The following is a 21,173-nucleotide window of genomic DNA, read 5'->3' as shown; positions in this document are numbered from 1 at the left end:
GACTAAACAAAGCTTTACAAGTATTTTGTCTTGCCCCCAAAGGCTTTCTCCAAGTAGTTAGAAATCTGAAAATGAATATTTGTAAATAAAATAGCTGGCTTGGTCATTTGGCCATTAAATGTCACTATTTTAAAGTCATGCCTTTTTTCCCCTTTGTTTTTCACCTCTTTTCTTCATTCTGTGTATTTAGGATTAATGGAGATTAATTCTAAGGGGTTGTTCACTTATTCCTGAGATTATAATAATACTGAGTATCTTATATTTAAATATCCAGTTACATAATGTAGATGATACTGATTAAGCCTACCTCTGTCTCCCTCCATATGCACCCTTACCTCTACCAACATTGCTCTTACATAGGCAAATGGATATAAATACTCTTGTTTTGTTGATAGGGAAACTGAGTCACAGAATGATTAATTGGTCGAGCTAAGATACTGAGGTGAGTCAGCAATAGCATTGAAAATAGACTTAAGGATTCCTCATTCCTGGTTCACTGCCCTAAACCCTGAAGTATTTCTCCAAATAAGCATAATAGTTCTCTTGCCAAGGATTTATTCACCTTTTAAATCTTTACTGGATGTAATGAGCTTAGAATAATGTCCTGTGAAGATAATCACATTGTTACAGCATAGATCTAAAGTTTAAGTTATTTGAGTAGATTAAAATGATTCATGAGTGGAGCATAAGTTTGCTTATTCAATTAATTTGTGCAACAATGATAAGAAAAAAAAAGAAGAATGAAAACACTCTATCAGAAAATATCTGGGAGCATTTCGGAGATCAAATATTAATTATTTTTGAAAAATATTTTAATTAAAGGTATGATGTGATTTTTAAAAATTCAAATCCTTGATGTTTATGTCTTATGCTGACAGATGATCAGAAATGCTTCATTTTTCTTTATTTCAAATTTTTTTCTATGATATCTTTATGAGATTTATCTAATTTTGTCATTCATAATGTGCAATATTTGAATGAAAAAACATCATTCCCCTAATAGCAATGGGTGTCTGCTCAGGTGGTGTAAAAGGGCTGGACCTGGAGTCAGGAAGACATCTTCCTGAGTTCAAATCTGACCTCAAATTTCCTATCTGTAATGACCTTGGACAAGTCACTTAGCCCTGTTTGCCTCCATTTTCTAATATGTTAAATGAACTGGAAAAGGAAATGACAATCCATTTTAGTGTCTTTGGCAAGAAAACCTGAAATGGAGTAACAAGTGAGATATGACTGAAACAGAAGGACAATGATAAAATAGACCATTAAGAAGTTAAAATACTTAACACAGAGTTATAAGGGGCAGTTTAGTGGTAAATTTTGGAGTGAGGAATTTATCCTGGGAAAGACATCTTTTTTAAGGGGGGGGGGAGCTGAAATCAAGAACAGTAGCAGAAAAAAATGGAGTTTTCCTCTTCCTCCTTATCGTCATCATCATATCAGGATGCAGGCTTATTTTCCATAGATTTACTGAAACATCTGGATAATTCTAATGGTAGATGGGATGACAATGATAATATACATTCTCTTGACCATCACCAAACCCATTAAAAACATGCAGTTTTTCTCCTAGGTATTTATATTTTCGGAGCTTTTCATTTTACATAGTTTGGAAGTTTGGGTGTACAGTATGGCATGATATGTTAAAGAAATTGTTCTAACATTTTTGTGTGGTGAATATTATATCTGGGCAATTGTGATAAGGCTGTAGATATAGTTTGGAAGATTTTTTTCGATTATCAAAGATATTTTGAGTAATTGTAGTAGCAGCATTTGTCATCTGATTATGAAGAATAGCAAGTTTGATTTTTCAGGAGATATTAATATTTTGACCTCTGCAATGACATGTTGGCACATATTGTTGTTGTTGTTGTTGTTTTGCAAAACTGCATTAATCTGGGTTTCTTAAGAATAAACTCCCATACTGTTGTCATGGTCTCCTCCATTTCTATTTTTTCTTTTTAAAAATATTATTCTTGACCTCTTTCACTTCTATAATCAGTCAATTGCTCAACGACACTTCTTTACTGTATTATTGCTATCTTGTTTTCATCTTGTTTACTGATAATTAGATTAAAATTGCCCTGGGAAAAGTTGTTGTCTAGCTATGATTCTTGAATGTTCTTTAAACTGTTGTTCAAATGAATAAAATGATTGACTTGTACTTAAAAGTTTGGAATTATTGTTATTAGTTTGCTAATAAATCAGAAGAGATTAAATGCCTGGCTTCTTTCCTACTCTACCACATTCATCTGCCCTTAGAAAATCAGAAGTTCAGAAAACGCTTGGGATAAGGCAGTCCTCTAGACCTGGTGTCTCTAATACTCTTTCTCACTCACTTTGCTATACTTTCTCATCACCCTTTTATACATGAAGGATTGGAGAAGACAAAGGAACAATATTTTCTTACTTCCTCCCCTTGCCTTTGTATTGGCTACCCCCAAAATATGTAGCTATATTTTGCTTTTTTTTTTTCTTCTTTATTTGGTTCTCCCTTGTGAAGTCTAACTTTTATTTCCATTATGCATTTGTGTTGTTTTTTTTTTCCTCACCAGGAATGAGGGGAGAATCTTATTTCATTGGAATGAGAAACCCTGGGCAATATGGTCACCTATCGGAAGATGGAGGACTTTTCTTACTATACTGCATAGATAGAGACTGGGATATAACGAGATGTTTCACAGAAGAAGCTTTCCAAGCAATAACTGACTTCAACGACCTCCCAAATGCTCTATTTGCCTGCAATGTTCACCAGTCAGTATTTGAAGAAGAAGCCAGTAAGGTAGAAGATCTTTATTATTTATAAGACATGCCGGTGCCATAATATTTTGTAGGACTTCTTGTTCTAATTTATATGTAGTTTTTTTTTTCTTGGTCTCAGAGAAAGTTCTTTTTAAATTGTTTGGGTTGTTCATTTTTGAGTATGTACAGGAGAATGAAACAGATTTCTTTTTATTATCTAATAATTCTAGAAACCTATGAATTGATGTTCTATAGACTGGATTTTGTTGAGCAAAGTTGCTATCCCCAGGAGATCACCAATGAAAGGGCAACTGAGGGTAAGACATTTTAAAGAATACAGACTACAAGAAATTTCTTTAAGAGTACAAAGTAGGTTTTCCTGGTATTTCAGTTCAAAAAAATCTCTCTTTTTTCTACTTATTCTGCCTCAGCCAGAAATGTGACTTCTGCCTCCAAATGATCTGATAGCAAATCATCCAAGTTTGGGTACAGCACCCACCACCAACACCAGTCTATATTATAAGGCTTTATCTTTATGTCAACTTTTAAGGTTTCTAAAGTATTTTCCACCCAACACTATTATAATCCCATTTTGCAGGTTAGGAAAATACTTCTCAAGGAGACAAATATGATTTGCTTGGTGGACTAAGAAAGTGTTGGAGCCAGAGTCTGAAGGTAGTTCTTTGTCCTTGGCAGTATGGAATAGGAAAAAATATATTATGGATTTTGAGTCACAGGGCCTAGGTTCAAAGTTTGGCTCTATTATTTATTAGCTGCATGTCTTTGGACAAGGCACCATACTCTTGGCCTTACTTTCCTCATCTGTAAAATAAAGCAACTTGACTAGGTGATCTTTAAAGATCCCATCCAGCTCCAAACTTCTGGGTGATCTAGTAACTCAGTCCTCTCCCTCATGAAATATTAATTGAAAATAACTTGAGAAAATTTGGTCAACATAGATACAGAATTCATGTCAGATTGTATAGTTAGTCCTGCTATACCCTTGATGTATTTATTCTCAAAAAAGCAATGGGATATACAAAATTGGCAGCTATATGGCTCAGGGGATAGAGCCTTTAAATTTAAAGTTGGAAGACCTGAGTTCAAATCTGGCCTTAGACACTTCCTAGTTGTGTGTCCCTGGGCAAGTCATTTAACCTCTATTTGCCTTAATCCACTGGAAAAGGAAATGGCACATCAGTCCAGTATTTTTGCCAAGAAAATCCTATGGATAGTATTGGCAAGCTGTGTCCCACTGGGTCATGAAGAGTCAGATACTACTGAAAAACAATAAAGCAAAAATGAGCAATAAAGGCAATAGAGGTTATGGGGGAAATGAGTTAAGGATACAGTGCTCAAAAACTTCAGCTACACATTAAAAGAATGATAGGAAACTAATAAAAATGGCAGTACAATTTATAATTGTTAAATGGTTAAGAAATATATAAATACTGAAATAAATAGTGGCATCATCTATAAGCTCCAGCTACTGTTTGACCTGTGCCGAAGGCTGCAGGAGGAAGTCGGACAGTCCAAAACTCCAGATCTTTGGCTGGAAACTATGGCAAAATGGGGTAGAATAAAGGTGGAGGTGGAAGTAGCAGAGGACCAACCCTTCACAATTCCTACTGCACCAGGAGATATACAATAAATAGCATACCTTAACAAAGACTTGAAATTTACTTGTGGAAGTGAGGAAGGGTTACAGCTGTGAGATATTATGAGGTCATGCAGAAGCAAACTCAAAATCTGTATTATGTTCACAATGTTACTTAATACATTGATAAAGTTGGAACAAATTCTTGTTTTTAAAACATAAATTGTATCAGAACTGACTGTACTGGAAAAACTGATATTCATGGTTCAACCTTTGGTGGCTCTCTGTTGCCACTCACAGAAGACATGACTAATTAGCCTCATACTTAAATCTCTTCATAATGTGGCTCCCACTGATTTTTCTTGGCTTATTTCATACTTTAACCTTTTACTCTGGAGTTATACTGGCCTGGTTGTTGTGTCCTAAACTCAATATCATGATTTCCCTCTCCATGACTTCAAAACAAACTATTTTCGAAGATTGGAATGTGCTTCCTTCTTGCCTATTTTTCTTTCTTCCTCCTTCCCTTCCTTTCCCTTCCTTTCCCTTCCCTTCCCTTCCCTTCCCTTCCCTTCCCTTCCCTTCCCTTCCCTTCCCTTCCCTTCCCTTCCCTTCCCTTCCCTTCCCTTCCCTTTCTTTTTCTCCTTCCATATTAGATTCAATAAAATGTTATTTGATGCCAAGATAGTAAGGTCTAGGCAATGGAGGTTAAGTGACTTGCCCAAGGTCCACAGCTAAGATGTGTCTGAGTTCAAATTTGAACCCAGAACCTTCTGTCTCTTGATCTGGCTCTCAATTGAGTAATCCAGCCAGCTCCTCTTCCTTCCTTCCTTCCTTCCTTCCTTCCTTCCTTCGTTCCTTCCTTCCTTCCTTCCTTCCTTCCTTCCTTCCTTCCTTCCTTCCTTCCTTCCTTCCTTCCTTCCTTCCTTCCTTCCTTCCTTCCTTCCTTCCTTCCCTCCTTCCTTCCCTCCCTTTCTCTTTCTTTGTTTCTCTCTCTGTGTGTGTCTCACTCTTTCTGTCTTTCTTTCTTTTTCAAATTCTCTCCCTCCCTCCCATCCACTCTCTCCTTCTTCTCTCTTCCACCTCCTCCCTCCCTGAGATGATAAACAATCTGATATAGATTTTACATGTACAGTCTTGTAAATTATTAATCATACTGTGGAGAGATCTCAAATAAACACACAAACAAAAAAAGAAAGTGAAATAAGTGTGCCTTGGAATACATTTAGACTCCATCAGTTCTTACCCTGGAGAAGGATGACATTTTTCATCCTGAATTTCTGGGATTGTGTTGTTTTGCTTGTATAGCTGAGAATAACAATTACTGAGCTTTCTTTAAAGTTTACCTCAGGGGCTATTTCCTGAGGAAAGGAAGTCTTTCCTGAGCCTCCTTGCTGTCCCCTAGTTATTAGACTTCCTCCTTTCTCAATTTATCTTCTATTTACTTTTCTGTGGTAATACTGTATCCTCTATTAGAATGGAAAGTGCTTGAGGACCTCAAGGACAGTGGATTCCTTGGATTTAATGCAATACCTTGCCTTTAGTATAACCGTAATGAATATTTGTTGAACTGAATTGAACCAAATAACAATTGTAGAAATATAAAGCCTAAAAAATTTGACAAGGGTTTGCCCAGGTCCTCTTTTATATTTTGGATAGTGAATTTCAATGCTGGTGTTTAGAGATAGAGAATAAAATAGAATAAAGATGCAACCAAGTGTACTAGGGAGATGTACTAGATAGAGCCTTAGTTTGGAAGTCAGGAACTCCTGGGTTCAAGTGTATATATATATATATATATATATATATATATATATATATATATATATATATAAAGTTTTTTATATATCAAATTTTATATATCAAGTTATATATGTCAAGTTATATATATCATTATATATCTATCTATCTATCAAGTGTTATATATCTATCAAGTTACACATATATCAAGTTTTATATATACACATAGTGTGACATTCACTGCCAGAAGCCTCAGAACTTTTGGGTGACATAGGACTTGAAGTAAATTCAAACTTTTACAAAACTTCACAAAAACACAACACCACAGAGAAACACTATAGGCAGAGATCAGACCTCCATGTGAAGTGGACAAGGAGAGATGCTGAGTGCATGGGCACTGTGGGGGAGAGCAAACAGACAGATGCTACAGTCACTGAGGATCAGCACCCAGGATACAGAACACAGTGCTGTGGTTGGTCTCCTTTCATCCCATCAGCCAATCATGTGATGTGTACAATCTCACTTTGGCAAACTTGCACAAGTGGTAGTGCACCATGCAGTATCTCAAAGCAGGGTTCAGGGGAGACAGCTGATGTTTAGGGGTTGGCTCAGAGAGAGGAGACGGGGTTTGAAGATTTTCCTCATTCTGTCTTCCCCGCTTAGCTAAAGCTGCTCTCCCCATTCACTCTTGTCCCTCCTGCCCCCCGCCCCCCCCTACTCAAGACCAAAGGATCTCTCCTTGAACTGTTCACTCACACTCAGCTTGGGGAACAAATAACTTTTAATGTCAAGTCAATCAGGTAATACAAAAGGAATAACAGTCAGGGAAGAATGGGAAAGGAATGTAGGGAAAGGGGGTCCCTGTCTCTATCTAAAACCCTTTTCCTCCCTCCTAGAGTTTGGGGGGAACTCCGGCCTTGGCAGCCTGAGCCCCCTGAGAGAAAGTCAGGTTGACTCACCCCCGGGGAACAGGAGCTGAGGTAAAGTCTGCTCAGGTTTCTCTTCAGAAAGTCCCTTCAATTAGGAAATGTTGGGGGGAAAGCTTTCCAGTCACCAGCAGGAAAAGTGGGTAACCCTCAGGAGAAAGTCTTTTTTTTACCCTCCCCCCTTGGCTTCTCAGGACTGAGAGCCCCTCCTCTACCAACCAGAGTCTTCTCCTCCCCTAAGGCCCCTCCCCCATCGAGGTGATTAATTTCACACACCCTTCAGCCTGGCACTTTTTCTTTAGTGCCAACCTCTGTCAGACCACCTAGCTTTCATCTAGCTGGCAGAAAGAGTTTCCCTACTGGAAGCTCTATATTCCAGTGGAAACACAGGATGGTAAAAAAAATCATTGATTTACAATTGGAAGGGATATCCAAACACACACCTTTATTTTTTACAGATGAAGAAATGGAAGTTCAAAGATAGATGTTGATTTGCTCCAGGTAACAGCAGAGCCAGGATCCATTTTCACTACTTCTGACTCCAAATAACAGTTTTCTCTGTACCCAATTGCCTGCCTGGAGGTGATCTCTTGCTTCCATTTTCCCTTCTACTCATCAGGGATGAAAACAAGCTCATTCCATTTGTCCCCATGAGTACTTGGGAGGAGAGCAATGTGAGGAACACCACCAGAAATGAAGACTATCCTGAGAAATTGTATAGGTGAGAAGGAGTAAACAATATGGAGCTTAATGGCAACCAATGTAGAAGTGACTCAGAGTCCACAGCCAAAAAGAGGATTTTTATAGTGAATAGGAAGTCACATCTAATAAAACTAGATAAAAGCCAGCCATTTGACCCTTGGCCTTACTTTTATTCTATATAAACAATTTGAGAGAGGAGAAAGGAGTTTGCCAGAGTTTGTCCTCTCTAAAATTATTTATACAAATAAAATCAAGGCCAAAGTTCAAGTGACTGGCTTTCTGCTAGCTTTAATAGATTTGACTACCTATTCATTGTAAAAATCCCCTCTTTCACTGGGGGTCTGAGACACTTCTGCATTGGTACTGTTGAACTCCATCTTGTTTACTCCTCCTTCCCCCCGTCCAGTTTTTCAAGGTTCTTTTCAGTTTTGGTGATGCTCTGCAAATTGCCAGATGCAAAAATGGACTAAATATACAGAATAAAACAAAGTTGTGAAAGAGTTGAAGAGTTTTAGTGCTCTTGGATCCTGTGTCTTAATGAAACTTCTATGATGCCCAAGTCTACCTATGTTCCTTCTCTCATCTTCTTTGTTCCCCGTCTCATTAAAGTGTACTCTTACACTTAATACTTTTTGCAAGATGACAGTTAATTCTAATAATCTAGCATAATATAGGCAGATGTTTACACTGTGAGAAGGACTTGCCTTCACGATTACCAGTGAAGACATATAGGACATGGCTGCATTTTTATTGGCTTTGGTGACCAGTGGCATCTTTAACAACATAGAAATTCTGCTCGAAGGAAAAAATGCCAGGAGGCTAAGGTTGAGTGTGAAAAGTCATGATGGTTAGGACCAGTACACTGTGGGTATATTAGTGACTAGAAATAGCAGATGCGTAGGCAGAACCTATTTTGTCCTCTTAATTTTAAGGCTATTGGTCTTAAGGTCTAATTATTTGTTCAAAACAAATACAACATGAATTCAGCCACCTTTCCTTCATTTGCTTTAAATTGTGATATGGCCACTTTTGCCAAATAGCTACTATTATAAAACTGGTCAGTAGCACCCAGTGCGGTGTCTATCCACCCTTATGGAGGACCTTCTTCAACCCATTTGTTTGATATATATTTTTTAAAATTTTAAAAATAAAAACCCTTACCTTCCTTCTTAGAACTGTTACTATGTACTAGTTCTAAGGCAGAAAAAATGGTAAGAGCTAGGCAAACGGGGTTAAGTTACTTCTCCAAGGTCACACAGCTAGGAAGTATCTGAGGCTAGTTTTGAACCCAGGATCTCCCATCTCTAACACTGACTCTCAATCCATTGAGTCACCTAGCTGCCCCTGCCCCATTTGTTTTAAGATTGCTGTGATTGCTGTGAACAAGATAGTTAAATATAAGATAAAAGAACTGAATTGTGATTTCATTAGTATATCTAACTCCCAGATGAGGAAAATCCCTCGACTGTTTCCATTTTGGCAATTTGTAGTTTTAGAGAGATACCTAGAGCCCTGGGAGGTTAAGCAATTTGCTCAGAGTCAAGCAGCGAGTATGTGTCAGAGAGAAAGGATCAAAAATAGAATTGTTTACAAATAGAGGTAAGAAACAGGAGGTGGTCCCCTGTTTCACATTTATATATGCCTATCAGAATGAATGTCTGATTGAGAAATCATTTATTAAGTGCATTCTATGTGCCAGGTCTCTGCTAAGTATTGGGAATGTATTTTTAAAAACAAAGACAGTCCCCATTCTAATAGTTTGGAAAGTTATAGAGATGGGGAATGGCGTCATAGAGAGTAGACTGATACATGCTTTCCAGGAGTTGATCTGATTATGGTTCCAGGATGGAAGTTGGGAGAAGGGGTAGAAGACAACCATGATTTGGTAAGGCAGTTTTTCAGAATATGGTAAGAAAATGAAATGAAGGCTGGAACCAAGCAGGGAAAGGACATAGAAGGGGATGGTATTCTGGGTCAGAAAAAGATTAGATCCTCCTGGGAGCTTTAAGGCGGTGTAAGGTGGCTGCTGAAAAGATGGCTCCAGGCTGGGAGTGAAGAGGATGACAGAGTATCCCAGCATGTCTATTTTGTGCCAGGTAGGTATAGAGTATTGGAGGAGTCCTTTGCAAAGGTTCTGGGATGACATTCCAATTTCTCAGTGACAGAACAATGTGAGATTCATTTCAATGTGGAATCGTTGTGACTTTTGCTAACACATACTTCACTGTGGCTTCTTAGGGTCCAGATGGTTGGGATTTGTTTATATAACACCAAGGAGAAAGTGGAGCTAGAGGAAATTGGCGGCTGAAACTGATAAGTACAGATTGCTGTTTGTATGCTACAGCTTGGAGCATAAATATTTTTGTATGAAACAAATTTAGATTTGGGATATTCATAGCCTCCAACTTTTAAAAAGATACCAGGGTTCATTCCCCTTCAACAAAATTCCCAATTACTTTTCCTTTTGTGACTAGCTGAGGAGCTGAATTACTGTGGTAGGTGATAAAAAAATTATGTTTTTATAACGCTTGCAAAAATTACACAGTCTGCATCACTGCTCTGTGACAGGCAGGAAGTAGAAGCCTCATTCAGTCTTACAGGTGAGGAAACTGAGACAAAAGAGATTGACTTGTTCAATATTATATAGAACTAGGGTTCAAATTCAAGTTTCTTGAAACTACTATATTTAGGGATGTGGTATGAAGTCACCCACATATTTTTGGTAGCTATTATATTGTTGAGATCAGAAACCAAAATTATTCTTTACAAGGAATCACTCCTTATCAAATTATGCCTTCCTGACAATCTGTGGGCTCCTTGAAGCAGCTGTGACTTGGGGGTTTCAAAGATATGTGTTCAAATCTTCTCTTAGACCCTTATTAGCTGTGATCCTGGGCATCTGGGTGGTGAAGTGGATAGAATACAGAACCTGGAGTCAGAATAAATCCAATCTGAGTGTCACTTCAGGCATTTATTTACTGTGTGACCCTGAGTAAATTATGTCTATATGCTTAATAACTATATGCCTCACTTTCCTCATCTGTAAATAAGGCGGTAAGAATAGCACTTGCTCCACATGCATATAAGGAAGGTAAATGTGATAGCGTTTGTAAAGCATTTTGCAAATACTTAATTTTTTGTTCAGCCATGTCTGATTCTTCATGACCTCGCAGACTATACTGTGCATGGGGTTTTCTTGGCAAAGATATAGGGGAGGTTTGCCATTTCCTTTTTCAGGGGATTAAGGCAAACAGAGGTTACATGACTTGCCCAATGTCACATGGCTAGTGTCTGAGGCTAGACTTGAATTCAGTGCCCTTTACTCCAATTCCAGTGCTCTATTTGTTGAACTATCTAGCTGCCCAGAGGCCAACATGTAGGAAATGCTATATATGTGTTAGCAATTATTATTATTATTAGCAGCACATAGTACTAATTGAACCAAATGCTGACCAGGCTACTGGTAAATGATGTCATATCAATTGGAAATACTTTAAAAATATATTTAGCAAAAATGACCTTTAAAGTCTTTGATAATAGCATTTTGAAACACTTTCATTTGTTTTTGTTTTTGTTGTTCAGAAACACTGGAAGTCTTTTTGATGAACAAGGAAAATAATGCAGTTCCCATGCTACCCTGCTGTTTTCTACAGAGAAAAGTGATTTCCTTTCATCTCCTTTTTTCTTAAACCCTTGCCTTCCATCTTAAAACAGATACAAGTACTGGTTCTAAGGAAGAAGAGTCATTAGTGATTGAGCTTAAATGGCTTGCCCAGGATCTTACACCTAGAAAGTGTCTGAGACCAGATTTGAATTCAGGTCTTCTTGACTCCAAGTCTGGTACTGCACTCTATCCATTGAGCCACCTAGCTGCCCCCTTTCATCTTCTTTTTATGCTGAACTGTATAAGGAGAAGGATGGTTCTAGCTATATGAGAGAGTAAAGCAACCCTAAATTCACCCAAGGAAAGGGAAGACTCAAAGGATATTAGTAAGACTATGATGGACCTAGGATCTCCTTGGTGTTGCAATTTCCTCCACTAGGGCAGAGAGGATCTCTTCTGCCCTTTCTTATTTATCTATTTCTTACCCATGTTTTTTCTACAAATGTTCTAAAAAGGAGGTATCCAATGTACTAGATGACTAGGTCCCCATTTCCCCTGTGCTTCTAAGAATCCCTGGCTTCCTTCAAAGCTCAAACATCACCTTCTTATACAGGAAGTCTATCCCATTTCCCTTAATTCTAGCTACTCTCTGTTGATCTCTAGTGTATCGTGAATATAATTTGAGGTATAGAACATAGAGCACTGGGCTTGAAATTAGGAAGACTCATCTTCCTGAGTTCAAATTTGGCTTCAGACACTTAGGAGCTAGGTGAACCTAGGCAAGTCACTTTAATTTTTTTTTTTGCCTCAATCACTTCATCTGTATAATAAGCAGGAGAAGACAAAGGCAAACCACTCCAGTATCTTTGTCCAGAAAACCCCAAATGGAGTCATGAAGAGTTAGACAGGATTGAACAACAACAACAGCTCTATATAATACTCCCTTTATAATATCAGATAAAGGCATGACATAGCATGGGATTCATTCATGTAACAAACTTTAAAAAAGAAGGAGTGGCTTGGTGGCACAATGGATAGAGTGCCTGGTTTGAGGTCAGGAGATTTAGGGTCAAATATGGCCTCAGAAGTGTCCCAGCTATATGACCCTGTGCAAATCACCACCTCTGTCTGCCTTGGTTTTCTCATCTGTAAAATGAAGATGATAATAATAGTACCTTCCTCCCAGGATTGTTGTAAGGATCAAATTAAATAATAATGTAAAGGTCATTGTAATTAGCATAGTTCTTGGCACATACTAAGTGGTATAGAAATGTTAGTTATTACTGCTTTGTGTTTACATTAATAAGAGTATTTATATGATGCTAGAGGGAGAAGTTTGACATAGTGAATTGAGGATTGTATTTGAAATAAAAGAAGACCTGGCTTCAAGTCCTACCTCTGAACTAAGCTTGCGGTGTAAACCTGGGCAAGTCATTTAGCCTTTGAGAGCTATAGATGACTAGAGACTTAAGTTTTTATTGAAGGTGCCAAGCTACCTGGGAGTTCCTTTTATCAGTGCAATCACAAATTTAGCTCTAAGAGAAATGGCATAATTATTGCAGTTGATATTTACATATCCCATAGGCAATTAGGTATGTGCTTGTACAGTGCCATACTGTTTGGCAAAAGATAAAAGTTGGAGAAGATGTAGGAAAATTGAGACAGTAATGTATTGTTTATAGAATTATGAACTGATCCAACTATTTTGGAGATCAATGTAGAACTATGCCCAAAGGGCATACCTGGACCCAGTAATACCATGACTAGGTCTGGGTCCTAAAGAAATCAAAGAAAAATGTTTTTACAATCTATTTTTACAATACGATCTTTACCAAAATATTTATTTACTTTTGTGGTGACAAAGAATCGGAAGTTGAGGTTCTGCCCATACATTGGAGAATGACTGGACAAGCTATGGCATATAATGGTGGTAGAAAACTATTGTTCTATAAGAAATGATAAGCAGGAAGATTTCAGGAAAATCTAGAAAGATTTATGTGAAGCAATACAAAGTGAAGTGAACAGAACCAGAGCATTGTACACAGTAATGTAAGTTTTCTTATCTATAAAACAGAATCAGTTATTATACAACAGATTATTGGAAAGAAGGGGCTTTATTAAATATTAAGGACATGAAGATGAATTATTATCATGCAAAAGAAAAGCTAAGAATTGCATACTTGGACTCTAATGGAAAAGTACATTATTCTGTGTTTTGATGTGTTATATTTAAGTGTTTAGAAGTTACTTGGACTTCTAAGAATCCAGGTAGAAAGACTGAAAGTCTTTGCCTCTTGGGGGGAAATTACAAACAGCAAATACAAAGAAAACCATTTAGAGTAGAAAAACATAACAAAGCTAGACAAGTGAGGCTTTGCCCCAGTGTTTAAAGGATGTTGGAAGTCTCCTATTCCCTTCAGAGGCAGCTGCTTTGAGACTGTGGATTGAGAGCTGGGCCTGCATCCAGGAAGACCTAGCTGTGTGATCCTGGGCACATCAATAAATTTCTGTTTGGCTCAGTTTCTTCAACTATAAAATGGGGGCAAGAATAGTATCTCTCTCCTAGGGTTGTTGTGAGAAGCAAATAAGATAATATTTGTAAAAAAGCACTTAGTGCTGGAACATAATAGTGTCTATATAAATTCTTATTCCCTTCTTCCTTCCTGTTTCCCTTCAGCAGTAGGGGCAACTAAGCTCATCACCTGCTTTTTATTCATAGGAATATTTAGTTAAAATGGGAAGTTACCAAATGATACTTCCTTCTTTTTCCCCTTCCTTTCCATCACCTCCCTGTTCCCCATTCTAGCATTAGACTTTCTGTTAGCAACCTCATAGGGTCCTGAGCTTTTGTCCTTTCTCCCAGTGTGAGTCCTTTTGTCCTAGTGTCTGTCTCACTGTTCAGCTGCTTTTTTTTCTGGAAGAAGTTGACTTAAGGACACATTTTTTGTTATTTGCCTCAGGGCTGTCTTGCACATCTTGGCATCTGCTGAAAGCATTCTTATAAATGGCAATTGAGAACTACCTGGAGAGAAGGAAAAATAGAAGTGAAGGTTAAAAGAAAAATCACAGAGGCTTGGTGCCCTGGAAATCTGTAGAAACCACATATTCTGGGAAGCCTTTACAGAGATGGTTGAAATTTTCTTTCCTTTAATTTTTTAAAAAATATATTTTATTTTTAAATTATAAACATTTCTATATTACCTCCCACTTAATGAAAGGTCACTTGTAATAAATAAAAAAAATTAAGTAAACAACAATACGATGACTTCATTTGAAAATGAATTCAGTGTTTTTATACTTGTATAGAAATCAAATACTTTTAATTCTTTTTGTATTGTATTACATTTAAACATTTAAAAAAAATTCAGTTCTAAATTCTCTACCTTTTTCCAGGTCTTCCCTCATCTATTGAGAAAACAATATGATATACCCATTATTCATGTGAAATCATGTAAAACATACTTCCATATGAGCAATGTTGAAAAAAAGCAAGAAAAATAGAGTAAAAAGTATTCTTCAACTTATACTCAGAGTGTATCAATTTCCTCCGAATAGCATTTTTCATCATGAGACTTTTTAAAGTATCATGCATCGTTACGTTGATCAGAGTAACTAAGTCTTTCACAGTTGATTACCATTACAAAATTGCTCTTACTATATGAAATGTCCTCCTGGTTCTGTTCACTTCACTTTGCATCAGTTCATCTAATACTTCCCAGGTTTTTCTGAAACCATCCTTCTTGTCATTTCTTAGAACACAATTACATTCCATTGAGCTTATATGCCATTCTCTAATTGATGGGCATTTCCTCAATTTCCAATTCTTTGCTACCACAAAATAAGAGTTGCTAAAAATATTTTTCTATGTATGGGTCCCATCCCATTTATTTGACTTTTTTTTGTAATACAACTCTAATAATGATATTTCTGGGTCAAAGAGTATACACAGTTTTAAAGCCCTTTGGACATAGTTTCAAATTGTTCTCTGGAATGGTTGGACTGGTTTATAGCTAAACACACATATCCACACACACACACACACACATACATAAATTCTGTGTCCTAAATCCTTCTCCATTAGGTTGTAGATAGCATGTTTCCCCATCTATCCTTTGAGATCATTATAGGTCATTGAATTGATCATAGTTCTTACCAATTTCAAAGTTGATTTTCTTTATAGCACTTTTATTATATAAATTATTCTCTCCTATGTCTGCTCTTTTCATTCATCATCAGTTTATAAAAATCTTCAAAATTGTTCATTTTTATTACATCAATGTCACAGCATATTGTTCTCCAAATTTTGCTCCTTCTGACTCAGTCTTTCACTCTCTTTGAAATCAGCAATTTCCTTATTTCTTATAGCAATAACAATCCATCATATTTATTTTGTTTAGTCATTCTTCACTTGATGGGCATTCTTTTAATTTCCAATTTTTTACAACCATAAAAAGGGCTGCTGTAAATACTTTTCAGTGGCATAAGTAATGACCATACAGTGCAGTACAATAGGGAAAGTCAGGTGGTGGATAGAAAACTGGGTCTAGAGTTGGAAAGAATTGAGTTCATATATAGCCTAAGACATTTATTAGCCATGTGACCTTGGGCAAGTCACTTACATTCTATTTGCTTCAGTTCCCCATCTGTAAAATAGGGACACACTGGAGAAGGAAATGGCAAGCCATTCCACTGTCTTTGCCATGACCATGAAGAGCTGAACATGACAATGACTGAACAACAACAATACAGACACAGTTATTATCTGTAGTCTAAGTAACAGACTGAAAAAAAATTCTCCCATCCCCCAATTGTGAAAATGACCTATAAAAACAGCCTGGATCTTGAAGAAAGAGAAATGAATCATTAAAACATCCTAACAGTTTAAATAAATATTCCTAACAGTTTAACCAAATGCAAACTTTTTTCCTATTCCTTTTGTATTGGTTTGAAAACAAAAATTGAAGTTTACTTGAGAAAATGAAATTGTTATTGTTTTAATAAGATATTATGATTTTTAAATTTAAAAATCAAGTTAATATATTAAGTGATCTCTTGCTTGAGATCTCCATGGCTGAAGTAAATTAATCCACCATGCCTGAATTACCCTAATTAGGGAAGATTAATTACTTAGTGGCAGCTACCAGAGGTGAGACTTCTTTGAGTAGAATTAAAAAAAAATATTTTCTATGACCTTTCTAGAACCGTTTCCCTGTTATTGCACAGCCCATTTGGTACTAACTATACTTATAAGACTCCTAGGTTTTAAAGCTACTCTAATTTGATATTTTAAAGAACTTGGTCATTACTGATCTCAAAATACTAATACAACTCAAAAAGCATTGGAATAGGGTCCAGGTTCTATAACCTTTCAAAGTTACCTTCCCGGGCAGTAGCAGCCAGCTTGGCTGTGTCTCTAGAGCCCACTGCCCACACCCAATAGGGGGTTGGCTCAGATAATGTCCTCATTTTCACAGTTCAAATGAGTAATCTCTTCCAAGAGTCCATTTTAGAGTTTCTCTTCTCCTCTCCTCTTTCTCTTTCTTTCTTTCTTTTTCTTTCTTTCTTTCTTTCTTTCTTTCTTTCTTTCTTTCTTTCTTTCTTTCTTTCTTTCTTTCTTTCTTTCTTTCTTTCTTTCTTTCTTTCTTTCTTTCTTTCTTTCTTTCTTTCTTTCTTTCTTTCTTTCTTTCTTTCTTTCTTTCCTTCTTTCCTTCTTTCCTTCTTTCCTTCTTTCCTTCTTTCCTTCTTTCTCTCTTTCTCTCTTTCTCTCTTTCTCTCTTTCTCTCTTTCTCTCTTTCTCTCTTTCTCTCTTTCTCCCTTTCTCCCTTTCTCCCTTTCTCCCTTTCTCCCTTTCTCCCTTTCTCCCTTTCTCCCTTTCTCCCTTTCTCCCTTTCTCCCTTTCTCCCTTTCTCCCTTTCTCCCTTTCTCCCTTTCTCCCTTTCTTTCTCCCTCCCTCCCTCCCTCCCTCCCTCCCTCCCTCCCTCCCTCCCTCCCTCCCTTCCTTCCTTCCTTCCTTCCTTCCTTCCTTCCTTCCTTCCTTCCTTCCTTCCTTCCTTCCTTCCTTCCTTCCTTCCTTCCTTCCTTCCTTCCTTCCTTCCTTCCTTCCTTCCTTCCTTCCTTCCTTCCTTCCTTTTCAGCAATGCCTCCCCAGTATAGCAAATCATTAGAGATCAAGAAACATCTTAAGGCACTTTTATACATGTGAGGGATAAAAAGGGTTTCATGTACCCCATAGCTGTGGGAACACTGACACTCCATTCTGACCCCACCTTTCACCAGGTCCTCTAGCTCTCTGCCTTTCCCTGGGTTCTTAATCTTGAAGATCAATTCTGTAGGTGAAGTAGCCAAAAAGTCCCTGCTCTTCAGAGATTTTTCAGTGCCACATTCCAGAAGAGCAATAAATGATTCCCTAGAGCCCTAAAAGACAGTGTTGCTTCCCTAAGCACCTCCTTTTACTATCAGGAAACAATTTAGGCACTCTAGAGGATTAATCTTAATGTATACAGAATTTAGTGTTTGCAGTGTCTTTGCCAGGGAGTGAGTGAGAGTACATTTTTGGCTGCCTGTGTGGAGAGAGATTACTGCCATGCTTCTTCATTCAGTCCAGGAAAAGTCCTATGGGTGGAGCAAAACTTTTCCCCAGCCTCAAAGTGAAGACACTTGGCACCTACCTCTCTTCATTCCCTCTAATATCCTTTCCCCACTCTTGTCCCCTATTTCTCCTTAGTTTTTTATTCTTTTAGTATTTTTTCTGTTAAGTGCCAGCTGATTCCTCTAAAAGAAAACCTTGTCGATGATTTAAAGTAGTCTTCTTCCTTGTACTGGCAGTTTAATAATGGAATCCTAATGCCAGAAGAACCATCAAGACCCAAAGAAAATAATCTAAGACTGCATTATCAGGTACCAAGAGCAGGACAGTGGAGGAGACAGATTTGGCATCTGGAGAACAGGGGTAAACTCCTGACTAGGCTGTTAATTTCAGAGTGGTTTTGGGTGAATCACTTAAACTCTCCAGGGCTTAGTTTCCTTACGTGTTTTGTCCAACAGGGGAAGAAGGGTTGAATTTGGTGACCTCTTAAGTCCCCAGAAGTTTTATATCTGTGATGCTATGACTAAGAATGCTAAATAGCTGAAAAAATTGTATGTTCATTCAATTATTTATGCACTACATAAGGAATACAATATAAACAGCACCCTCTAAAGGGTGATATTCTGGCTCAGAGCTCTGGTTGCTTTCATTTTTGTTATAGCTTTTTATTCAGACTGGACATGTTTAGTTCTGGATGCTTAGGAGAATTCATTTGGTTGGATGTAGGTAATAGGTGGGCAGCTTGATGGTATGGTAGACAGAATACCAGGCCTAGAGTCAGGAAGATAAATCTTCTTGAGTTCAAGTCAGCTTCAAACACTTAATAGCTGTGTGAACCTGAGCAAGTCATTTAACCTTTTTACATCAGTTTCTTCATCTGTAAAATGAGTCAGAGTAGGAAATGGTCAACCATTCCAGGATCTTTGCCAAGAAAGCCCCAAATGGGATAATGAGGGGTTGGACATGACTGAAACTGAACAATAGGTAATGAATACTGGAGCCATATAATATGTTGTCCAGCCACATCAGCACATATTTCTTCTGAGAGATTATTTTCAAGGGGAAGGACAAAGGAAGTATAGGAAAAGGACTGTTCAGGCTGCTAGAGGATGCTAGTATTGGCCAAATCCTCCTTATCTTCAAGAGGGTTTAATCAGGCTGGAGCTTAATGTTCATGAAATCCTTAGATGGATCTGAAGATAAGCAGAGGATGTCAGGGAGTTTGAAATCCACTTTTAGACTCTTCCAAGGCATCTGTCACAGCAGGCTTGACATTTAGTTCAATAGAAGAAATCAGTGGGAGATAGGCAGGCTGGGTGCCAGTCCCATTAATGTCATGTGATGGTATTTACTGTATGAGAATAGCATTATTAAGAATCACAGAATAGATATTTGGAAGGAGCTTCAGAGATCATCTGATTAGGTTATCTCTTAACTAAGATTGACCAAGGTCAGTGCAAGTCATAGCCCCTCTCAAGGCCTCAGTTTTTCAAACTATAAAATGAATGGGGGTAGACTAAATAATCTCTGGGGTCTCTTCTAGCTCTTAAATTTCATATGATTCTAGGGTTGCTTGAATCATTGTTATCTTAGCATTAGAAGCACCCTTGGTTCATTCATTTTTCAGTCATATCCAACTCTTCATGGCCCCATTTGGGATTTTCTTGGCAAAGATACCAGAGTAGTTTCCCATTTCCTTCTCTAGCTCATTTTACAGATGAAGAAACTGAAATAAATCGGGTTAAATGACTTGCCCAGGGCTATCCAGATAGTAAGTGTCTGAGACCAGATTTGAACTTAGAAAAATGAGTCATATAGACTCCAGGCTCTGCATTCTATCTACTGTGCCGCCCAACTGCCCCTTAGATATGTCCTTGTGGTCATTGTTCATTCATTTCAGTCACGTCTGCTTCCTTGTGACAACATCTAGGGTTTTCTTAGCAGAGATATTGGAATGGTTTGCCATTCCTTCTCTAGCTCATTTTCAGATGAGGAAATTGAGACAAAAAGGGTTCAGTGACCCCAGGTCCAATACCCTATACACTGTACCACCTACATGCTCCTGAGATATGTCCTCCTTAACCAAGATTTCTTATTTTTAAGATATGTTAAAGAATGGAATGGCCAAATTTTTAGAGAAAATTCAGAAGTTTGTCTGATCTTTCTGGGTAATGAGCTGACGTAGTCCTATCCAATTTGTGAAGTTCGGTTATAAAGTTAAAAAACAACAACAATGAAAAACACCTTTATTTCAAGGAAAATCTATGAAATCTTGCAATATTTTGAGGAGAAAAGTTAATCAGTATGGTACTTTGAAATTAAAGGTCTCCTTCCTTGATATTTATCACATCATGAAATAGATAAATAGTAAACACTCAAAAAATGTTTGTTGGAAGGAACTGAATAAGATTTTGGTGCTTCATGGTTTTCTATTTAATTTATCCTCTTATATGGTCCTCTGGGTGTTATAAGAAGATTCTAAGTTGCCTGTGTTCAGGGGCCACATCTTATGTTCCTTTTGGACCACCCCACTCTCCTAGTTTGCCTTTTATGGTATGGTATGAAGAGTTCTAGGAAGGTCTTTTTATGCTAAAATGTCTCCTCCACTGTCATGGTACCTGAAAATATGATTTTTATTAGTTAGTCTTTATATTGTGTTTAAAATTTTGTGAAGTGGTTCACATATGTTATCTCATTTGATCTTCATGATAGTGTCAGGGGGTAAGTACTTTCATTATTCCCATTTTGTAGATGAAGAGAATGAGGCACTGGGAGTTTAAGCAATTTATACAGGTCCTATACTTGATATCTAAGGAAGGATTTGAACTCAGGCCTTCCTGATACCAAGTCTAACACTCTGCTTTGTGTACTGTGTATATCATGTCTTTGGGTCCTGGAGGCTATTTTTTTGGCATTAGGTTTCCCCAATTAAAATGAAAATACCATGGGAAGACTATTCTTTAAACAATTATTAATTAATTCCTTTGTGGAGATTCCTTAGCAAGGAGCTGGGAACAAATCTTGAAGGAATCAGAGGTTAAGTAGGGAAAAATAGGGGATCAGAACAGAGAAGGGTATAAAAGGGATAGCATTATTTTACTTCTGTCAAAATTTTACTAAGGGCTTGTTCTGATTGATATCAGAAAGGCGGAATTTGGAGTCAATAGAGCTGTGTTTGAATTCTGATTCTACTTTTTACTACTATGACCTTGGGCATCATTTTACCTCTATGGGCCTCAGTTTCCTCATTTAAAAAAATAAGACCCTGTTTGGAAT

The 21,173-nt window shown here is 37.5% G+C and overlaps 1 protein-coding gene across 7 annotated transcripts in view; it reads left to right on the top strand.

Annotated features, from left to right (window-relative positions):
- RCAN2 (regulator of calcineurin 2) overlaps nt 1-21,173 on the top strand; it is a 385,895-nt gene that overhangs the window by 53,934 nt on the left and 310,788 nt on the right. For 6 of the 7 annotated variants that reach the window (XM_016431112.2, XM_056818351.1, XM_056818352.1 and 3 more), the window contains one exon: nt 2,556-2,782. In XM_016431112.2, the coding sequence (XP_016286598.1) occupies nt 2,558-2,782 (225 nt within the window). In that variant the 5' untranslated portion in view covers nt 2,556-2,557. Of the gene's footprint in view, nt 1-2,555; nt 2,783-21,173 lie in introns of those variants that run through there. The other variant, XM_056818355.1, reaches the window with a different exon arrangement.

Source organism: Monodelphis domestica, chromosome 2 (genome assembly GCF_027887165.1).
Source record: "Monodelphis domestica isolate mMonDom1 chromosome 2, mMonDom1.pri, whole genome shotgun sequence".
Lineage (NCBI taxonomy): Eukaryota > Metazoa > Chordata > Mammalia > Didelphimorphia > Didelphidae > Monodelphis > Monodelphis domestica.
This window is presented reverse-complemented; position numbering and strand designations above follow the sequence as displayed.